We start from the raw sequence: 18,135 nt of genomic DNA on the forward strand, positions 1-18,135 counted from the left end.
ATACCTTCCCCAATGTAGGGTGGATCGGGTCCCGATTTCTCAAAGTTTATGACAACACCACTCTGAACTTTCTGAGCAAGAGATTCTAAACACTGGTTCAGCATCCTCTGAGTCCGAACACAATAGGAACGTCCTATAATGGAAAGCGAAGAGATAAGGAGATTCTGAAGGCAGCATGACTTGTGAATATGGCAAAAGGCTACTATTGAAACAGACCAGGGGTCAGCAAACTTTTTCAGCATGGGGCCAGTCCACTGTCCCTCAGACCTTGTGGGGGGCTGGACTATATTTTAAAAAATAAAATAAAAAATAAACGAATTCCTATGCCCCACAAATAACTCAGAGATGCATTTTAAACAAAAGGACACATTCTACTAGTGTCAAAGCACACTGATTCCCAGACTGTCTGCGGGCCAGATTTAGAAGGCGGTTGGGCCTTAGTTTGCCTACCCATGAAGTAGACTTTCCATCATGCCAGCTTATGGGAAAAAAGAAGACATCAGTACAAGCGCCCCCTGCCATTGTCTTCCCTATGGCACAAATGCCTGGCCTGATTAAAGCGGAGGATATTTAACTTTGCACACAAGAATCTTGTTCATCCCCTTTGTAAAGAAGCGCCACTGAACAGAATACGATCGTACACGGCTTTCGGTCTTATCATACCTCAGATCAGGCATCCCCAACCTTTTGCCTGCCAGATGTTTTGGACTACAATTCCCATCATCCCTGACCACTGGGGTCCTGTTAGCTAGGGATCATGGGAGTTGCAGGCCAAAACACCTGGAGGGCCGCAGGTTGGGGATGCCTGCCTCAGAACAAAACTATGGCACAGATTCCATGTTTTCAAACAGCCAGTGCAAGAGCTGCTGTGCTAGCGTAAGGGTGAGAATAGCTGCACAATAGCAACACCAATGGGTTTACTTTGAGACTGGATGGGCAACAAGATGGATCGGGGCTACAGCAATCTGTTGCGCAACCAGCCATGAGAAACACAGTGACTTCCTGTAGCCTTCTCTCATGCAAGCCATTCTGCTAGCTCATGAGGTACACCACCAAGGAAGTTGAACCTGGCGCTAGGTTGAATGCCTACCTGTAACTTCCAGGTTTAGCAGGAAATAAAAGCTTTATCTCAGGGGTCAGTTCATGGTCCCACAGACGCTGTGGTGGGCTGGAGTGTGCGCGCGCATGCACAAATGCTATTAACGACACTGCTTCCGGTGCGGAGGAGGCACGAGCAGTTTCCCATTGCCTGCAGGAGCTTCCTGCAGCCAACGGGAAGCCGACCAGCGCAGGAGAAGGTGGTCCTCGCTCTGCTCTCAAGACCAGTGTTATGTGGTCTCAGCAGCCGCTCCCAGTCACTAGTCTAGCTGTCGCATTCTGGATTAATTGTAGTTTCCGGGTCACCTTCACGGGTCACCACGTAGAGCGCATTGCAGTAGTCCAAGTGGGAGATAACCGGAGCGTGCACCGCTCTGGCAAGAAAGCCTGCAGGCAGGGAGGGTCTCATCCTGCGTACCAGATGGAGCTGCCCTGGACACAGAATGGACCTGCGCCTCCATGGATCCAAAATGACCCCCAGGCTGCGCACCTGGTCCTTCAGGGGCACAGCTACCCCATTCAGGACCTTTTTGCAGACATAGGCATATACACATAAATGTAAAATGTATTTTTCTGTCTAATGTATTCCTCAGACGAGTGAGTGAAATAATCTTCTAAGTGTCTAATGATAGGGTTGGCAGACAAAAGAACCTGGCACTGGGAGATGCTGGCACAGGCAGACAATGATCTGAGTCTAGGTTCCCTATCTTCATCTGTTCCACTCTAGCTAGAAAAACTAGAAGTACAGTGGTACCTCAGGTTACATACGCTTCAGGTTACAGACTCCGCTAACCCAGAAATAGTACCTCGGGTTAAGAACTTTGCTTCAGGATGAGAACAGAAATCGTGCTCTGGCGGCGCAGCGGCAGCAGGAGGCCCCATTAGCTAAAGTGGTGCTTCAGCTTAAGAACAGTTTCAGGTTAAGAACGGACCTCCAGAACGAATTAAGTTCTTAACCCGAGGTAGCAGTGTATCATAATCTGCAGGAGTGGTCAAGGTTTGTTGACTAGTAGGTCTCTTGCACTTTTTTCAACCTGTCCAGTGGGGGCAAGCCATAAATACACTCCACCTGTTGAATAGTCATTATGATCTCTACTTAATTTCTTCCTTTTCAAATTAGTGAGTTCATTAGAGAAGTTCTTCATGTATTCTTCTGTCGTTTGTATGAGTTTGTCATAATCAAGTTTGTTTAGCTTGGCTTCACAACATTCTTTCGCCTCCTCTATATCCTTATTAATCTGGTCTAAACTGGCTACGAATTGTTCTGTTATTAACAACATTAAATCACTGGAACATTTGTTGAGAATTTGTTCACACCCATTTTTCCACAAATCTGTTATCCTCTTTGAATTGAGTAGGTGCCTTTGGGATGCGTAACCCTCTAGGAATCAAATTATTCTTAACATACTCAGCAAGTGAGGCTCCATGCCTCTCTAAATGTCCTTTTTGCTTAGATACAGACTCAAAGTTCATGTCACCATTAAGCACCTGGTCACCTTCACTCTGAAAGAAGGTAAACATGTTTAATAACTTGTCTTTTTCTACATCAGTGTACCCATTTTTTTTTAGTATAAACAGCCACAACAAAACGCAAAATCAAAACAACCAGAAAACCTAAACTACTTAAAGTAGCTTTTCAGTTGATCACTAAGTCCAGTATGCCTGCCAACCCTATCATCTTCATTAGACACTTAGAAGAGTATTTCACTCGTCTAAGGAATACATCAGACAGGAAAATACAAGAGAAAATAGAGAAATTAGATCAGAACGTACTATGGCACTGACAAAACAGGATTTGTATTTTGTACATACTGGACCTGGTGATCAACTGAAAAGCTACCTTTTAATGTATTATGTCACGAAGTAAGTAGTTTCTAGTAAAGAACTTTGCAATTGTTACAATATGGCCTATTACGTGTGTGTTTTTTTCAACTGGATTTGTGTAATACAGGCCTTCTGGTGGTTTTGGTTTGACACAGGCATCTAGGCACATATAGACACGAATGAGAAGCTTAGCCAGATGTTATGTGTCAATGCACTAATGCTCTTCATGTATTCAAAGTAGATGGATTGAGGTTGGCAAACCAAGAAAAAGGCGCAAAAAGGCTACCTCCTGTGACTTCACACATCTGTGTAATGGCAGACTCATCTGTCGGGACACTTCCTAGCTGTTCGGGCTCCACTGAAGAGGCTCCAGGTAAGCGCAGCACGAGGGCAAACAGCCTCTGATCCCAGCGAAACGGTTCTTTGGTTAACTCGCTTCCAGGAAGGGGAGAATTCAGAGGAAGATGAAGCTAAAAAGGAAGGCAAGACACCTAGAGACTTCGCTAGAACAGTAAGCTCATTTGATTCCTTCTGAAAAGGAACCACAGAATCACAAATCACAGAGCTGGAAGGGACCACAGGGAACATCTAATCCAGGGGTCAGCAACCTTTTCCAGCCATTGGCCAGTCCACCGTCCCTCAGACCATGTGGTGGGCTAGACTATATTTTGAAGGAAAAAAAGAAGGAATTCCTATGCCCCACAAATAACCCAGAGATGCACTTTAAATAAAAGGACACATTCTACTCATGTCAAAACATGCTGATTCCCGGACCGTCCGTGGGCGATTGGGCTACATCTAGCCCCCAGGCCTTAGGTTACCTACCCCTGATCTAGTCCATGGATAGGCAAACTAAGGCCCGGGGGCCAGATCCACCCCAATCGCCTTCTAAACAACAACAACACAACAAAATTTGGGGTCGCTGGGCGGATCTTTGCACCCTGGCGGCGCATGTGCTCAAGACGGCCCTGGTTCTGCTTCTGATTTGAGTGCCACACTTCCGCTTTGAGTGTTACGCTGAGGTCTGTTTTGTGGTCTCCAAAAGAGGTTGAAAGATCTCAAAGCAAATCTTTAAAAAATGTAGTACGAACAACGGCAACTGGGAAGCACTGGCCTGCGAGCGCTCCAATGGGAGAACAGCCTTGACCAAAGGTGTTGTGGGCTTTGAAGACACTCAAACTCGGGACGCAAGGAAGAAACGGGCGAAGAGGAAGGAAGCCTTGCTGGGATCAACTCCCGCCCAGAAACCAATGTTCCCACTGTGGAAGGATGTGTGAATCCAGAATTGGCCTCCACAGTCACTTACAGACTCACTCTTAAAATCCATATTTATGGAAGAAAATCTTACTCGGCTACAAGGGATCGCCGGAGGAGGAGAAGCACTTGCCCTATTGCAGGTGGGAAAGCAAAGTGTCTTGACTCTGATTTTTAATTCTGGAAAAGTACGGCATTGCTACCAGGAAGAGAACTGGCTTTTTCATGCTTACTAGAAGAAAAACGAAAAGACATGAAGTGCTTGGCGTGCTCTCGTCCATGGGGTCATGAAGAGTCGGGCACAACTAATCAACTCAACAAGGACAACATCTTCAGGCAAGGCTGGGCACGCCCCGTTTGAAACCCTGAACAGCCACGGCTAGTCAGTGCAGGGAATCCTGAGCTAGAAGGACCAGCAGCCTGACTCTGTATGAGCATTTACTGTTCCCAACCCTAATCCTGCAGAAAGCCATCTAATTACGATTATAGTTTGTTCCTGACTTGTTTTGAGGAGGTAATTGAATTATTGTTTGATATTATACCAATGTTATATATTTGATGTCATAGTAATAATAATAAATTATTATTTATACCCTGCCCCTCTGGCTGAGTTTCCCCAGCCACTCCAGGTGGCTCCCAATCGAGTACTAAAAACAATACAGCATTAAATATTAAAAACTTCCCTAAACAGGACTGCCTTCAGATGTCTTTTAAAAATAAATAATAATAATAGCCACCCTGAGCCCGGTTTCGGCCAGGGAGGGCGGGATATAAATAAATTATTATTATTATTATTATTATTATTATTATTATTATTATTATTATTAAAAACAGTTTCCCATGTTTGCATCTTCTTCCAGCCTGATCTCCCTCTGAGCAAGACAGGAAGAACGGGATAGAAACATAACTAATAATTCCACATGCAATGGTTATCAAGCAGCTCTAACACTGCAGGGAATATCAAGACAGGAGTGCTTTTTAAACTCCTGGCAGGAGAACACTTCAGTGCAGCCATATTCCAGTTGAAAGCTTACCTCCTCCTGCACACCTGCCATATTTGTCAACTTGTTTCCATCCGTGATAGTAATTAAAATCGAGGGCTCTAAAAAGAATGGGTTCCTTCCCTACAGAGAGGAGGGAAAATATACCTGTGTTAATGTTTGAAACACAAAGGATCCATTAAAGACAGGAAGGTTCAACAAGGTCGATCGCGATCTACTGGTAGATCCTAGCGAGGTTTTGGTAGATCGTGGTCAATCTCTGGCTCCCTTTCCTTAGCGTCGCTAAAACTGACTCCTGCCATGCCCTTTGTGAGTGATTTAACCCTTTTTTCTGCCTTTAACCTCCCCAAAAACATTTTTTAAAACAGGGATTTCCTCCCTAAAAAAGCCCCCCCAAAACAGTCCTTCCTTAAAAAAAGCTCAACAGCTTTGACCTGAACCCCGCCAAAAAATGGGCTTTCCTCCTTCCCAAAAACGGGGCTTTCCTTCCCAAAAAAAAAAAAGCTAAACACTTTCACCCTGAACCCCTAAAAAATGGACCTTCCTGTTCCTAAAAAAACCTCAACAATCTTGACACCTGAACCCCCCAAAAGGGTAGCCGTGTTGGTCTGCCGTAGTCAAAATGAAATAAAAAAAATCCTTCCAGTAGCACCTTAACGAGACCAGCTAAGTTTGTGATTGGTATGAGCTTTTGTGTGCATGCACACTTCTTCAGATACACTGAAACAGAAAAGCCGTTAGATCACCACAAGTTTTTAACTCTGAGTAGATCCCTTGGGAGTTGGCCACCCCTGCATTAGAGGATCACAGCCATCAACATGCAAATGAGATCTATATATCTACATAGATCTGCTCTGGCCCCTGGCAGAAAGTATTTCGGTGCACAATACAAGGTACTAAATAGGCAATTTTCTCAGGCTCTGGTAGTTGCAGGAGCAAATAGCAGTGAGTTCCCCAAGTGGCCTGTTTGCTTTATTTTAAACGCGCCAGCAAATATTCACATCCTAAAGATTAGATGCTAAGGTTTTTCAGGCAAGGCAGTGAGGAAATTAAATTAAATCCATTACCTGTCCATAGTTGTCTATTCCAGACACCAATCTGTTGAGGTTGAGCAAATCAAACGAGGATCGAAGGGCCTGTCCAAGGGTGGTCAGTCCTGACGCTTGCAGATTTTTCAGTTCATTCATAAAAGTGGCATGGTTCTCCTTCCATCCAGCCTGCAAAATAACATTATTCCACACTTTGTGACAGCCCTACTTTTAAAAAAATGTCTCTAAGACATATATAATTACTCTACATTTTCCCCATTCTTTGACATTTTTTGCTTGGATTGACCCCCCAATTGTCTCTGTTAAGTCTGGCCAGTTCTATATAATCAAATAATTTATTTATTCTTTTTTTGCGGGGGGGGTTAATTTCTTTTTTTCCAATTTTTGGAAATGAGTGTTCTCGCAGTCCCTGCAGCATAAAGGAAGATTTTCTTGTTTCCTTTGGCTATATCTGTGTCCATTATGCCTAAGAGAAAGGCTTCTGTTTTCTTTGCAAAAAAAATTGTAAACGTTTTCTTTAGTTCTTCATACACCGTGTCCCAGAAACTTTTGATTTTTTGGCAAAACCACCACATATGTATGAGTGTCCCCTCCACTTTGTTACACCTCCAACACAGATCTAATTTTACATACATTTTACATATTTTGGCAAAAAGCAGTGTCCCCAAATCAATACAGTGCTACCTCGGGTTAAGAACTTAATTCGTTCTGGAGGTCCATTCTATAGTAGAGTCTATAACCTGAATCATCTGTAACCCGAGGTACCACTGTACTTGGACTTGTTTCAATTAACCTCCGCAGGATGATTTGTGCTACATAGGCTATAAATGGTTAAAAAGGGGGTTATAACAAAGTATGAAAGAGAATTTACTAGAAGTGAAAAAGAAAACCGTGCAAAGCATGAAGGAAGTCAAACAGTAGGAAAGAAGAATGGAAATATGGTGTGGGTGTGTGTATATCAGTATTCTTTTGTTCGTTCTTTTTTTCCCCTTTCGTTTTATTCTTTTTTTTTGAGGGGTTTTTTGTTTGTTTTTGTTGCCTTTTTTGTTACGTGTTTATGTTAATAATACAGTGGTACCTCGGGTTACATACGCTTCAGGTTACACACTCTGCTAACCCAGAAACAGTGCTTCAGATTAAGAACTTTGCTTCAGGATGAGAACAGAAATCGGGCTCTGGCAACGCGGCAGCAGTGGGAGGCCCCATTAGCTAACGTGGTGCTTCAGTTTAAGAACAGTTTCAGGTTAAGAACGGACCTCCAGAATGAATTAAGTACTTAACCCGAGGTAAAAAGTAAAGGAAAAGGTACCCCTGACCATTAGGTCCAGTCGTGACCGACTCTAGGGTTGCGGCACTCATCTCGCTCTATGGGCCGAGGGAGCCGGTGTTTGTCCGCAGACAGCTTCCGGGTCATGTGGCCAGCATGACTAAGCCACTTCTGGCGAATCAGAGCAGCGCATAAAAACACCGTGTAACTTCCTGCCGGAGCGGTACCTATTTATCTACTTGCACTTTGACGTGCTTTCAAACTGCTAGGTTGGGAGGAGCTGGGACCGAGCAACAGGAGCTCACCCCGTCGCAAGGATTTGAACTGCCGATCTTCTGATCGGCAAGTCCTAGGCTCTGTGGTTTAACCAACAGCGCCACCTGCATCCCTTTAACCCAAGGTACCACTGTATTAATAATAATAATAATTTATTTGTACCCCGCCCATCTCACTGGATTTCTATCTATGCGGCTTCCAACAAAGATTAAAAATACATTAAAATGTCACACATTCAAAACTTCCCTAAACAGGACTGCCTTCAGATGTTGTAAATAAACTCAATAAAAATAAAAAATATTTTAAAATATATAGAATTACTCTTTTGCTCAATACATTCGAGGTGAGTATGAAAGACGGCCTGGAGCTCCTAAGACAGGTAAGTTTTGAGCAAAACCACCAGCCAGAAACATTTCCAACTTAAGGATCCACCCCCCGCCCAACAAAACACAAATTTTCACTTAGAAACTCAGATATATAAGCTAGGCTCTAAATACCTCCTTAAAACTACTCTCGTCAGCTCATATAAATAGGTGAACCTGGTGAGTAACTACAGTTCCCAACCCCTATAGTGATAATTTGCTGCTTGCCTTCTGATCTTATTCGATTTTAATCCAATTTTAAGCTGTATTTCAGCCGATTGCTGAATTTTATGTTTTAATGCAGGCATAGGCAACCTTGGCTCTCCAGATGTTTTGAGAGTACAATTCCCATCATCCCTGATTACTGGTCCTGCTAGCTAGGGATCATGGTAGTTGTAGGCCCAAAACATCTGGAGGGCCGAGGTTGCCTAAGCCTGTTATAATGTATTTGTATTTTGATGTTAGCCACCCTGAGCCCGGTTATGGCTGGGGAGGGTGGGATGGAAATAGAAATAGAAATAGAAATAGAAATTATTATTATTATTATTATTATTATTATTATTATTATTGTTACAGTTGCCAAATCAGAATGCCTAGATGCCATTTGGGGGCTAGGTGGCTCAAAAGTTGCATTTTTCAGTAGGACCTTTGGGCTCCGCTCCTGAAATTTATTCCAGTTGTTCAGATGAAATATAACAGAGAGAATTATACAGGGTGGGGTGTTAGTGTGTGAAAACAGCCAGGATCCAAGGAGAATTTTCATGCAATTTAGGCTCATGCAATTAGAAAAAAACCTCCTATTTCGCTTATTGTATTTTAATATTGGACTATTGTTCTTTAATATTTTGAGTGGCTGGGGAAACTCAGCCAGATGGGCGGGGTATAAATAATAAATTGTTGTTGTTGTTCAACCAACTGGGCTTATTTTGGGATTAAGATAAAGCTAATTGTGGTCTCTTTCCAAATAAGGTATAAAAATGGCGAGAAGCGCCAGAGAAAAGGGTCACCAACTATTCAATGTGAATTTTTCTCATTTTATTCCCGGTGGGTTCAATAAGCCATAGGGCGCAAACCACAACTAACATGTGTATCATCCTTTTTTTGTAGAATGGGCTAGTGGTTATAAAATAAATTGCTATTAAATGAAAATTTTTACAAAAAAAATAATAATTGCTTTTTTGTACAGGTTTAAGGTCTCTTTGAGCCTGAAATAACTCACGCATTCGTGAGAATAGCTAAAATTGTACCCTCTTATGTTACAATGTTATCTGAAGTTATTTCACCTACAGTAACCCTCTGATTTCTTCTCGCTCGCTATCATATATAGCAGCAGGGTTTCTTAGTTCTCCAAGTGATTGACTTAAGCTGCACAACCAGGGTGGATAAAAATCAATGATTTTTAATGGGGTTTTTTTATAAATGCTTTTGGAGGAAAAAATCTTCCTAAAGATAGTTTTCTATTTAAGTGACATTCTAATCTAAAGGCTATTCTTCAGGAAATAAGGATTTGTTTAAAGTTTTTCATGTGTGCTAAAACTCAGTCTAAGGGGTTTTTTAAAAAATAAAAAAGTTTAACCACATCAGTAAACAAACATGGATACATATGCTATAATGTTATTTCTGTAGTTAAATAAATTGTTTAAATTGTCATGAAGGAAATGATTATTTTTCTTCTTCCAATCGAATACAGGGGTACCTCGGGTTACAGACGCTTCAGGTTACGCGTTTTTGGGTTGTGCACTGCGCCGAAACACCAAATTGCACTTTGCGCATAAGCGCCGAATCATGACCTGCGCGTGCACAGATGCGGCACTGGGGGTTGCAAATGTGCTTCCCACACGGATCATGTTCACATCCCAAGGTTCCACTGTACAGCAGAAAAGTTGTCCAAGTAGAAACGATAATTCCATAATGAACGGTCTAGTAGAACCAAATCGGTCATTTTTGATGTAACTGTAAAAACTACTCTGAAAATTTATGACTCCAAAACTGAAACCTTCTTCTGGTTCTTGATATGAAGAGGATGCCAGCAAGGTTGAACCTTTCTGTAAAAAAATGATTTCAATCCAGCCTTACTGACTAGTGATTTACCCGAGGTACTATTTCAGGTCTGTAACCTGAAGCATCTGTAACCTGAAGCGTCTGTAACCCGAGGTACCACTGCAGTTTTTCCTGTTATATAAAAAAATGACTGATGTGGTTATGCCAGCCACGTCCAGCAGGTAGATCGTGATCTACAAGCAGATCACTGAACATCTGGTAGATCACCCCAAAGTAGCTCAACAACTTTGGCTCTCCTTAAAAAAGCTCAACATTATTGCCCTGCACCCCCCCAAAATGGGGCTTTCCTCCTCCCAAAAAAGCTCAGCAACGACCTGAACCCCAAAATAGGGGGTATATCACCACCAGTTTTTAACTCCGTGAGTAGATCGGAGTCTCTTGGGAGTTGGCCACCCCTACATTAGAGGATCACAGCCATCACCATACAAATGATATACTGTATAGATATAAAGAAAAGCACCAGGGTCTGCTCTGACCCCTGGCAGAAAATATTTCGGTGCACAAGGTACTAAATAGGCAATTTTCTCAGGCTCTGGTAGTTGCAGGAGCAAGTAGCAGTGACTTCCCCAAGTGGCCCGTTTGCTTTATTTTAAACGCGCCAGCAAATATTCACATCCTAAAGATTAGATGCTAAGGTTTTTCAGGCAAGGCAGTGAGGAAATTAAATTAAATCCATTACCTGTCCATAGTTGTCTATTCCAGACACCAATCTGTTGAGGTTGAGCAAATCAAATGACGATCCAAGGGCTACCTCCCTAAAAAAAAGCTCAACAACTGACCTAGATCCCTGGCTACCCCTGTATAGAACAACTAAGTTTGTTCTGGTACAGGTTTCCTCACCCTCAGCCCTCCCGATGTTTTTGGCCTACAACTCCCATGATCCCTAGCTAGCAGGACCAGTGGTCAGGGATGGTGGAAGTTGTAGTCCCAAAACATCTGGAGGGCCGAGTTTGCCCATGCCTGTTCTAGTGATTGCTAGTACAGTACAACAGAAACCAAAAAAATTTGGGTGCTTTTTTTTAACCCCTGATACTACAATTCTCATAATCCCTGACCACTGGTCCTACTAGATAGGGATCATGAGAGTTGTAGGCCAAAAACATCTGGAGGGCCAAGGTTGAGGAAGCCTGCTTTAATGCTACTATTAACTCCTTGTTGGAATAAACCAGATTTCCATGACACAGTTGACATGCCTGCTCTACCATCTAATCCAGAACATTTAAATTCGGCCTTCCAGCTGTTTGGGGACTACAGCACCCATCATCCCTAGCTCACAGGACCAGTGGGTCAGGGATTATGGGGACTGTATTTCCCAAACAGCTGGAGGGCCAAGCTGGGTCATGCCTGCTCTAGTTCAGCTGGTATCCCAAGAAATGGGGCATTGCATCAGGATGAACATCTGCTGAACTTCTTTTGACAAAGGAGCACCTAGCTCAGGCATGGCCCAACTTGCCCCTCCAGCTGTTTTGGAATTACAATGCCCATCATCCCTAGCTAACAGGACCAGTGGTCAGGGATGATGGGAATTGTAGTCTAGGACAGTAGAAGGAGGACACCGCTGCAGTTCTCTCTCACTGCAGATTTCAGCATGGCCCAACTTGGCCCCTCCAGCTGTTTTAGGACTACAACTCCCGTCATCCCTAGCTCACAGGACCAGTGGTCAGGGATGATGGGAATTGTAGTCCCAAAACAGCTGGAGGGCCAAGTTTGGCCATGCCTGCCTGGAGGCACGTGGGTGCAAGGTGGGGATGCTTTACAGATAATAATAAGAATAATAAAAATAAATTTATATTCTGCCCTCCCCAGCCATAACCAGGCTCAGGGTGGCTGACATCAAAATACAAATGCATCTTAAAATGGGATTAAAATCCAATAAGATCAGAAGGCAACTGGCAAATTATGATTATAGGGTTTGGGAACCTTAGGTACTCACCAGGCTTACATATATATATGAGCTGGTGAGAGGAGTTAGAGAGGCCTCTTATACATAGGATCTTATAGGAGGAGAGGGGTCAGACTGGGCCCCAACCAAAGGCCTGCCAGAATGATATAAATGCATAGCATGCATGCAACACACGTATTTACACACACACAAATACACAGTGGTGACAGACAAGCATTCACACGTGGGGGGAGGGTGCACCTTCATCTTTGGATGTGCCTGCAAATGGTGATTCGTTTTATCTTAAGTTCAAACAGCCCCCCCCACACACAAAAAGGAGGCGGCTTCCTGGACCGCCCAACTCCTCGCCACCACCACCATCTTTTGGCCTCTTGGGCAGGCATGGCCAAACTTGGCCCTCCAGCTGTTTTCGGACTACGATTCCCATCATCCCTGACCACTGGTCCTGCGAGCTAGGGATGATGGGAGTTGTAGTCCCGAAACAGCTGGAGGGCCCAGTTTGCCTATGTCTGATTTAACCTTTGGCCATTGCTAATTGGAATCCTCCTACCTGCATTCCAGAAGCTGAGCTATATCAACAACAATTTATTTACACCCCACCCATCTGGCTGGGTTTCCTGCTCTTGGGAGACGGGGGGGGGGGGCTTGTGGGAGGGAAGCCCACTCACCTGTCCCCAAACTCCCCCACTCCTTCCAGGCAAAGGCAAACTCGGCCCTCCAGGTGCTTTGGGACTACAATTCCCACCTTCCCTGACCACTGGTCCTTTAAGCTAGGGACCATAGGAGTTTGAGGAATCATGGCATAGTCCATCACAGGCCTTGGCAAACTCGGCCCTCCAGCTCCTTTGAGACTACAACTCCCACCCTCCCTGACCACCGGTCCCGCAAGCTAAGGATGCTGGGAGTTGTAGTCCCCAAACGGCTCTCCCGCCAGGCGCTCCGCCTCCCCGCTGCCTTCCTCGGAGCGGGAGGTGCCGCGTGGTGTCGGCGGGGCCTTCTTCTTCTCCTCCGCCTTCCTCTTCTTCCTCCTCCCTCGCTCCCTCCTCCTCCTCCATCTAATCAGCGCCCTCAGCCTCCATACAAAAGCAAAATGTCCGCCATCTTCGCCCGCGGCGCGCCCGGCGGGGGGAGGCGGGAGGCTTACCTTGATGCAATAGGGCGCCTCGTCGAAGGTGACCAGCATGTACCTGTCGCCGCGGCTGGCCGGGTCTCGGGCGCGCAGCTGAAGGGGAGAAAACGGGAGAAATGAGCGCGTTAAAGGCTCGTCTGAGGGGGAGCGGGGCGGGGGGGACTCTCGACACGCGTCTTCCGAACGTGCGAGCGGGCGCTCGCGCTCGGGAGCGCGGTCTCTGAGGGGGTGTGTGCGCGCGCGCGCGCGGACTCGGACGGCCACGTCAGGCGGCGGGGCGGGGGGAGGGCGCGCGCGCACCTTCATGAAGAGCTCGACGGCGCCCTTGGCCACGTCCAGGTAGCTGGTGCCCAGGTAGGCCCGCTGGTTCATGGAGGCGGACGTGTCGATGAGGAAGAGCAGGATCGGCATGGTCCTCCGAGGGAGGCCCGGCCGGGGGGCAAGACGACGAAGGGAGGCCGCAGCCCACTCGCCCGCGCCGGGGCGCTGCTGCTGCTGCTGCTGCTGCCGCCGCTGCTGAACGTACGACCGCCTCCCTCGAGCCGCGCGGACGGACTGACAGGCTCTTGGCTCCTCCCGGCCGAGCCGCCGCTCGGGGGCGGCTCGTGACCCGAACGCCGGAGCGCCATTGGCCGCCGACGAGGCCGTTGTCTGCATATGCATGAGGGGCGGGGACTGCGGCCGCCTCGGCCCTCGCTCCCCTCTCTCCACCCTCGCCACTTCTCTCGGGATGCGATTGGCATATGCGTTGCGGGCAGGCATCAGGGGGCGGAGCTGGGAGGGATGATTGATGGGCGAAGGCGGAGGAGGCGGCAGCATTAGGGCCAACATGGTCCAACTCGACCCTCCTGCTCTTTTGGTACTACAACGCCCATCATCCCTAGCTAACAGGACCAGTGGTCAGGGATGATGGGAGCTGTAGTCCCAAAACAGCTGGAAGGCCGAGTTTGGCCCACAACTCGGGTAGGGCGTTGGGTTTCCAGGTAAGAGCAGGACATGGGATCCCAGACCTAGAAGGTGCCAATGCCCTTGAGTAATCGTGCATGGGCAGTACCAGATTGACATGTAAGCTCAACAAGCTCTAGCTTAGGGCCCCACTCTCTTGGGGGTCCCCCCAAAAAATAAAGGGGAAAAACCTGGATGTACATTTCCAAAATATAAGATAAAAAAAACAAATAAAATAAAACTGACATACATCAACCATGTTTTGTGTTGTGTAGGCTCCTATTTTGTTATGTGCAAATGGCTTTAGATACCTATTAGGTCCATCAATGACTATATAGCATATACTCAACACAAAGAAATAGCAACAGTTGGTTGCTGAGGGCCTCTTCAAACCTAAATCCAGGCCTCTGTCTATCTATCTTAAATCTATTATCTATCTATCTATCATCTATCTATCATCTATCTAACCCAAACTTTTTTTCAAAGAGGGCCATATTTGATGAAGTGAAACTAATTGAGCCCCCACAAGAGAAGGGAGTTGGCCCCCCAAACCCATGTCGTCCCAACCCAGCCAGAGGACCTCTGTCTTCGAAGGATTTAGTTTTAATTGGCTCCCATGAAACCATCCAGCCACAGCTTCCAAGCATCTGGTCAGTGTGTATGGGGCCGAGTCGGTGTGGCCATCCATCAGCAGATAGAGCTGAGTGTCATCAGCACATTGGTGACAACCCAGCCCAAAGCTCCGGACAATCTGGGCAAGGGGGCACATAAAGATGTTAAAAAGCATCGGGGAGAGGATTGCGCCCTGCGGCAGTCCACACACCAAGGAGTGGCGCGACGACATCTCCCTCCCTATTAAATTAGGCCCCCGAAACAGACATCGGACATGCCTGATCTATCAATCATCTGTCTATTTATCTAATCTATCATCCATCTATCTAATCTATCTCTCAATCATCTATCATCTATCTATCTATCCTCTATCTATCATCTATCTATCTTATATCTATCTCTATCTCTCTATCTATCTATCTATCTATCAATCAATCATCTATCTATCATCTATCATCTATCCATCTGTTATGTACTGAGTGGAATAGGATCCAAACTGCAGCAGTCTGATTGGTCCTAGAACAATAGGATCCAAAAGGCAGCAGTCTGATTGGTCCTAGAACAATAGGATTCAGAATGCAGCAGTCTGATTGGTCCTAGAACAATGCAGCAGTATGATTGGGTGGCAGGAACTACCCAATCATGCTCCAGATAGAAGTGAATCCACAACCTGATTGGCTTACAGTAGAATTCCGGAATTAGCCAATCATGTACAGCCCATTGTGTAAATAATGTATATAAAGCAGATACTTTGAGGGGACTTTCATTCATTCCTCCTCACCACTATGAGCTGAATAAAGAGCATGAAATCACTTCGCGACTCTGAGTATATTTCACTGGCGACGAAGGTGGGATCCCGCTGAGCTGACTGCCACACACAGCACCGCAGCACCGCCACCTGCCGCACCGCTGCCTCGCACCGTGTATCCAGGCTTCAGCTCCGGGACACAAGGAACTCAGAATGGCAACCGACAACAGCTTCTCGCCATTCAACCCAGCATCTGGAGACTGGGAAGCGTACGCCTCCCGTTTCACCTTCCTCCTAGAAGCCAAAGGGGTCACCGACGAAGAAGACGCCAAGAAGAGGGCGATATTCTTCAGCGTCTGCGGAGAGGAGACGTTTGAAATCGCCCGGGCTCTCCTTGCGCCTGAAGACGTCGCTACTGTTCCATACAAAACAATAATGGAACAGCTGAAGGGGCACTTTTCGCCGCAGCCCTCAGTGGTGGCTCGTCGAAATGCCTTCTACGCAAAGCGGCAAGCCCCTGGGGAAACCATAACTGGGTTTGTGACCTCTCTCCGCCAAGCCGCCCGGTTCTGCAACTTCTCAGAGCTGGAGAACATGCTTCGTGACCGCCTCGTCGGTGGCCTGAAGGATGAGAAGCTGCAACGACGCCTCTACGCTAAGAAGGACCTAACGTTCCAGGTCGCTCTGGAGGAGGCCCTGGCAACGGAAGCTGCCGAGAGGTCGACGCAAGAGGCACGGCCGAGCCAGCTGTCCCAACCGAGGGTCCACCACGAAGACCTCACCGACGACTCAGGATCCGACAGGGAGGAGGTGCACCGAGTACAGCAGCGCACTCAAGCAGCCCACATACCACAGCTGCCTCGACGAGAAGGAGGGAACTGCGCAAGCTGTGGAGAAAGTCACGAGAGGAGGACCTGCCGTTTCCGCAACGCAGAGTGCAGGCAGTGCAGAAAATTGGGACACATCGCCCGGGTGTGTCGGGCTCGGCCCACCCGACGCCAGGCATCAGATGACCAATCCAAGAGCCCCAGGTCCCGGGGCCCAACGCACCAAGGCAACTCGACAGAGCTCACGGACTTCCAGGTATACCAGTTGCCCCACCCCAACGTAGAGAAAATTTATGTTGACGTACAGATAGAGGGGGCCCCATGCCGCATGGAGCTTGACACGGGTTCAACTCTATCCATAATCTCGGCAAGGACCTTAAGGAAACTGTGTCCTACTGGGGGTCCCAAACTCAGGCCGGCCCCATTCACCCTCCGGGACTCCCAAAAACGTAAGGTCCCCACAATGGGGGTGGGGACCTTGAGGGTGCAATACCGAGGGCGGACGCGGCAACTGGACTTGCTTGTGGTCAAGGGCCCCTACATTAGCTTACTGGGATTGGCATGGTTTGGACCACTGGGGCTAGCCGTCACCGGGGTGAACCACACTAGCTTACAAGTGGACGTGGACGCCATATGCAAGGAATTTCCGGGGGTTTTCAATGGGAAATTGGGACAGTATACGGGCCCCCCCATTGCTCTACAGCTTGACCCCGCAGTACGACCGGTCAGGCTCAAGGCCCACCGGGTCCCGTTCGCCCTGAAACCCCGTATAGACGAGGAATTGGACCGGCTCGTGGAGCAAGGAGTGCTGGAGCCGGTGCCTAATGCCCCCTGGGAAACCCCAATCGTCACGCCCGTCAAGCCTAATGGTTCAGTCCGCATCTGCGCAGACTACAAATGTACCATAAACAAGGCCCTCACGGCCCATGTATACCCAGTGCCAGTGGTCAGCCATGTTCTTGCCACCCTGGCTGGGTCGAAAATTTTTGGCAAGCTGGACTTGGCCCAAGCATATCAACAGCTGCCAGTAGATGAGGCCACAGCAGAGGCACAGACGATCGTGACGCACAGAGGAGCATTCAGGGTAAAGCGGCTGCAATTCGGTGTCAGCGTGGCACCAGGCATATTCCAGAATCTAATGGACTCTCTACTTAAAGGGATTCCTGGCGTCACCCCCTTCTTCGATGATGTGTTGATTGCCGGGCCCACACCAGAGGAGTTTGAGGACCGCCTCCGCACCGTTCTGCACCGTTTCCAGACGGCGGGTCTCAAGGTGAAGCGGGAAAAATGTCTACTAGGAGTGCCTCAGGTGGACTTTCTGGGATTTATGGTGGACGCAGAAGGGTCCACCCGACTGGGGACAAGGTACGGGCCATTTGTGATGCCCCAGCGCCCAAGAACAAGACTGAACTTCAGGCCTTCTTGGGACTATTGAACTTTTACCATTCCTTCCTTCCCCACAAGGCGGCGGTAGCGGAGCCCCTACACAGACTCCTGGACAAGCGGGCCCCTTGGGTGTGGGGCCAGCGCCAGGAGGCCGCATTCCAGGCAGTCAAGGACTTGCTTGTCTCAAACTCGGTCTTGGCACACTTCGACGAGAGGCTGCCGGTGGTGCTAGCATGCGATGCCTCGCCCTATGGAATTGGCGCTGTCCTGGGACACCAACTCCCGGATGGAAGAGAGGTACCGGTGGCATACTTTTCCCAGGCACTCAACGCAACCGAGCGGAACTACTCGCAAATCGACAAGGAGGGTCTGGCAATCGTGAAGGGAGTAAAA

General features: G+C 47.3%; 1 protein-coding gene across 8 annotated transcripts in view; it reads right to left on the reverse strand.

Moving 5' to 3' along the window:
- The window catches only part of LOC128406698 (integrator complex subunit 6-like), a 42,247-nt gene extending 28,457 nt beyond the window's left edge, over window positions 1-13,790 (reverse strand). For 4 of the 8 annotated variants that reach the window (XR_008328584.1, XR_008328583.1, XM_053374275.1 and 1 more), the window contains exons 1-6: window positions 13,525-13,788; window positions 13,240-13,317; window positions 6,245-6,394; window positions 5,211-5,300; window positions 3,209-3,392; window positions 5-133 (exon numbers count right to left, since the gene is read on the reverse strand). Coding sequence is in view for 5 of the 8 variants with exons in the window: in XM_053374275.1 (XP_053230250.1) it covers window positions 5-133; window positions 3,209-3,392; window positions 5,211-5,300; window positions 6,245-6,394; window positions 13,240-13,317; window positions 13,525-13,635 (742 nt within the window). In the remaining 3 variants the exon portion in view is untranslated. Of the gene's footprint in view, window positions 1-4; window positions 134-2,513; window positions 2,602-3,208; window positions 3,393-5,210; window positions 5,301-6,244; window positions 6,395-10,871; window positions 10,894-13,239; window positions 13,318-13,524 lie in introns of those variants that run through there. The other 4 variants (XM_053374277.1, XM_053374279.1, XM_053374280.1 and 1 more) reach the window with 3 other exon arrangements.
- Between the last annotated feature and the right edge of the window lie 4,345 nt (window positions 13,791-18,135).

Source organism: Podarcis raffonei, chromosome Z (assembly GCF_027172205.1).
Source record: "Podarcis raffonei isolate rPodRaf1 chromosome Z, rPodRaf1.pri, whole genome shotgun sequence".
Classification (NCBI taxonomy): domain Eukaryota; kingdom Metazoa; phylum Chordata; class Lepidosauria; order Squamata; family Lacertidae; genus Podarcis; species Podarcis raffonei.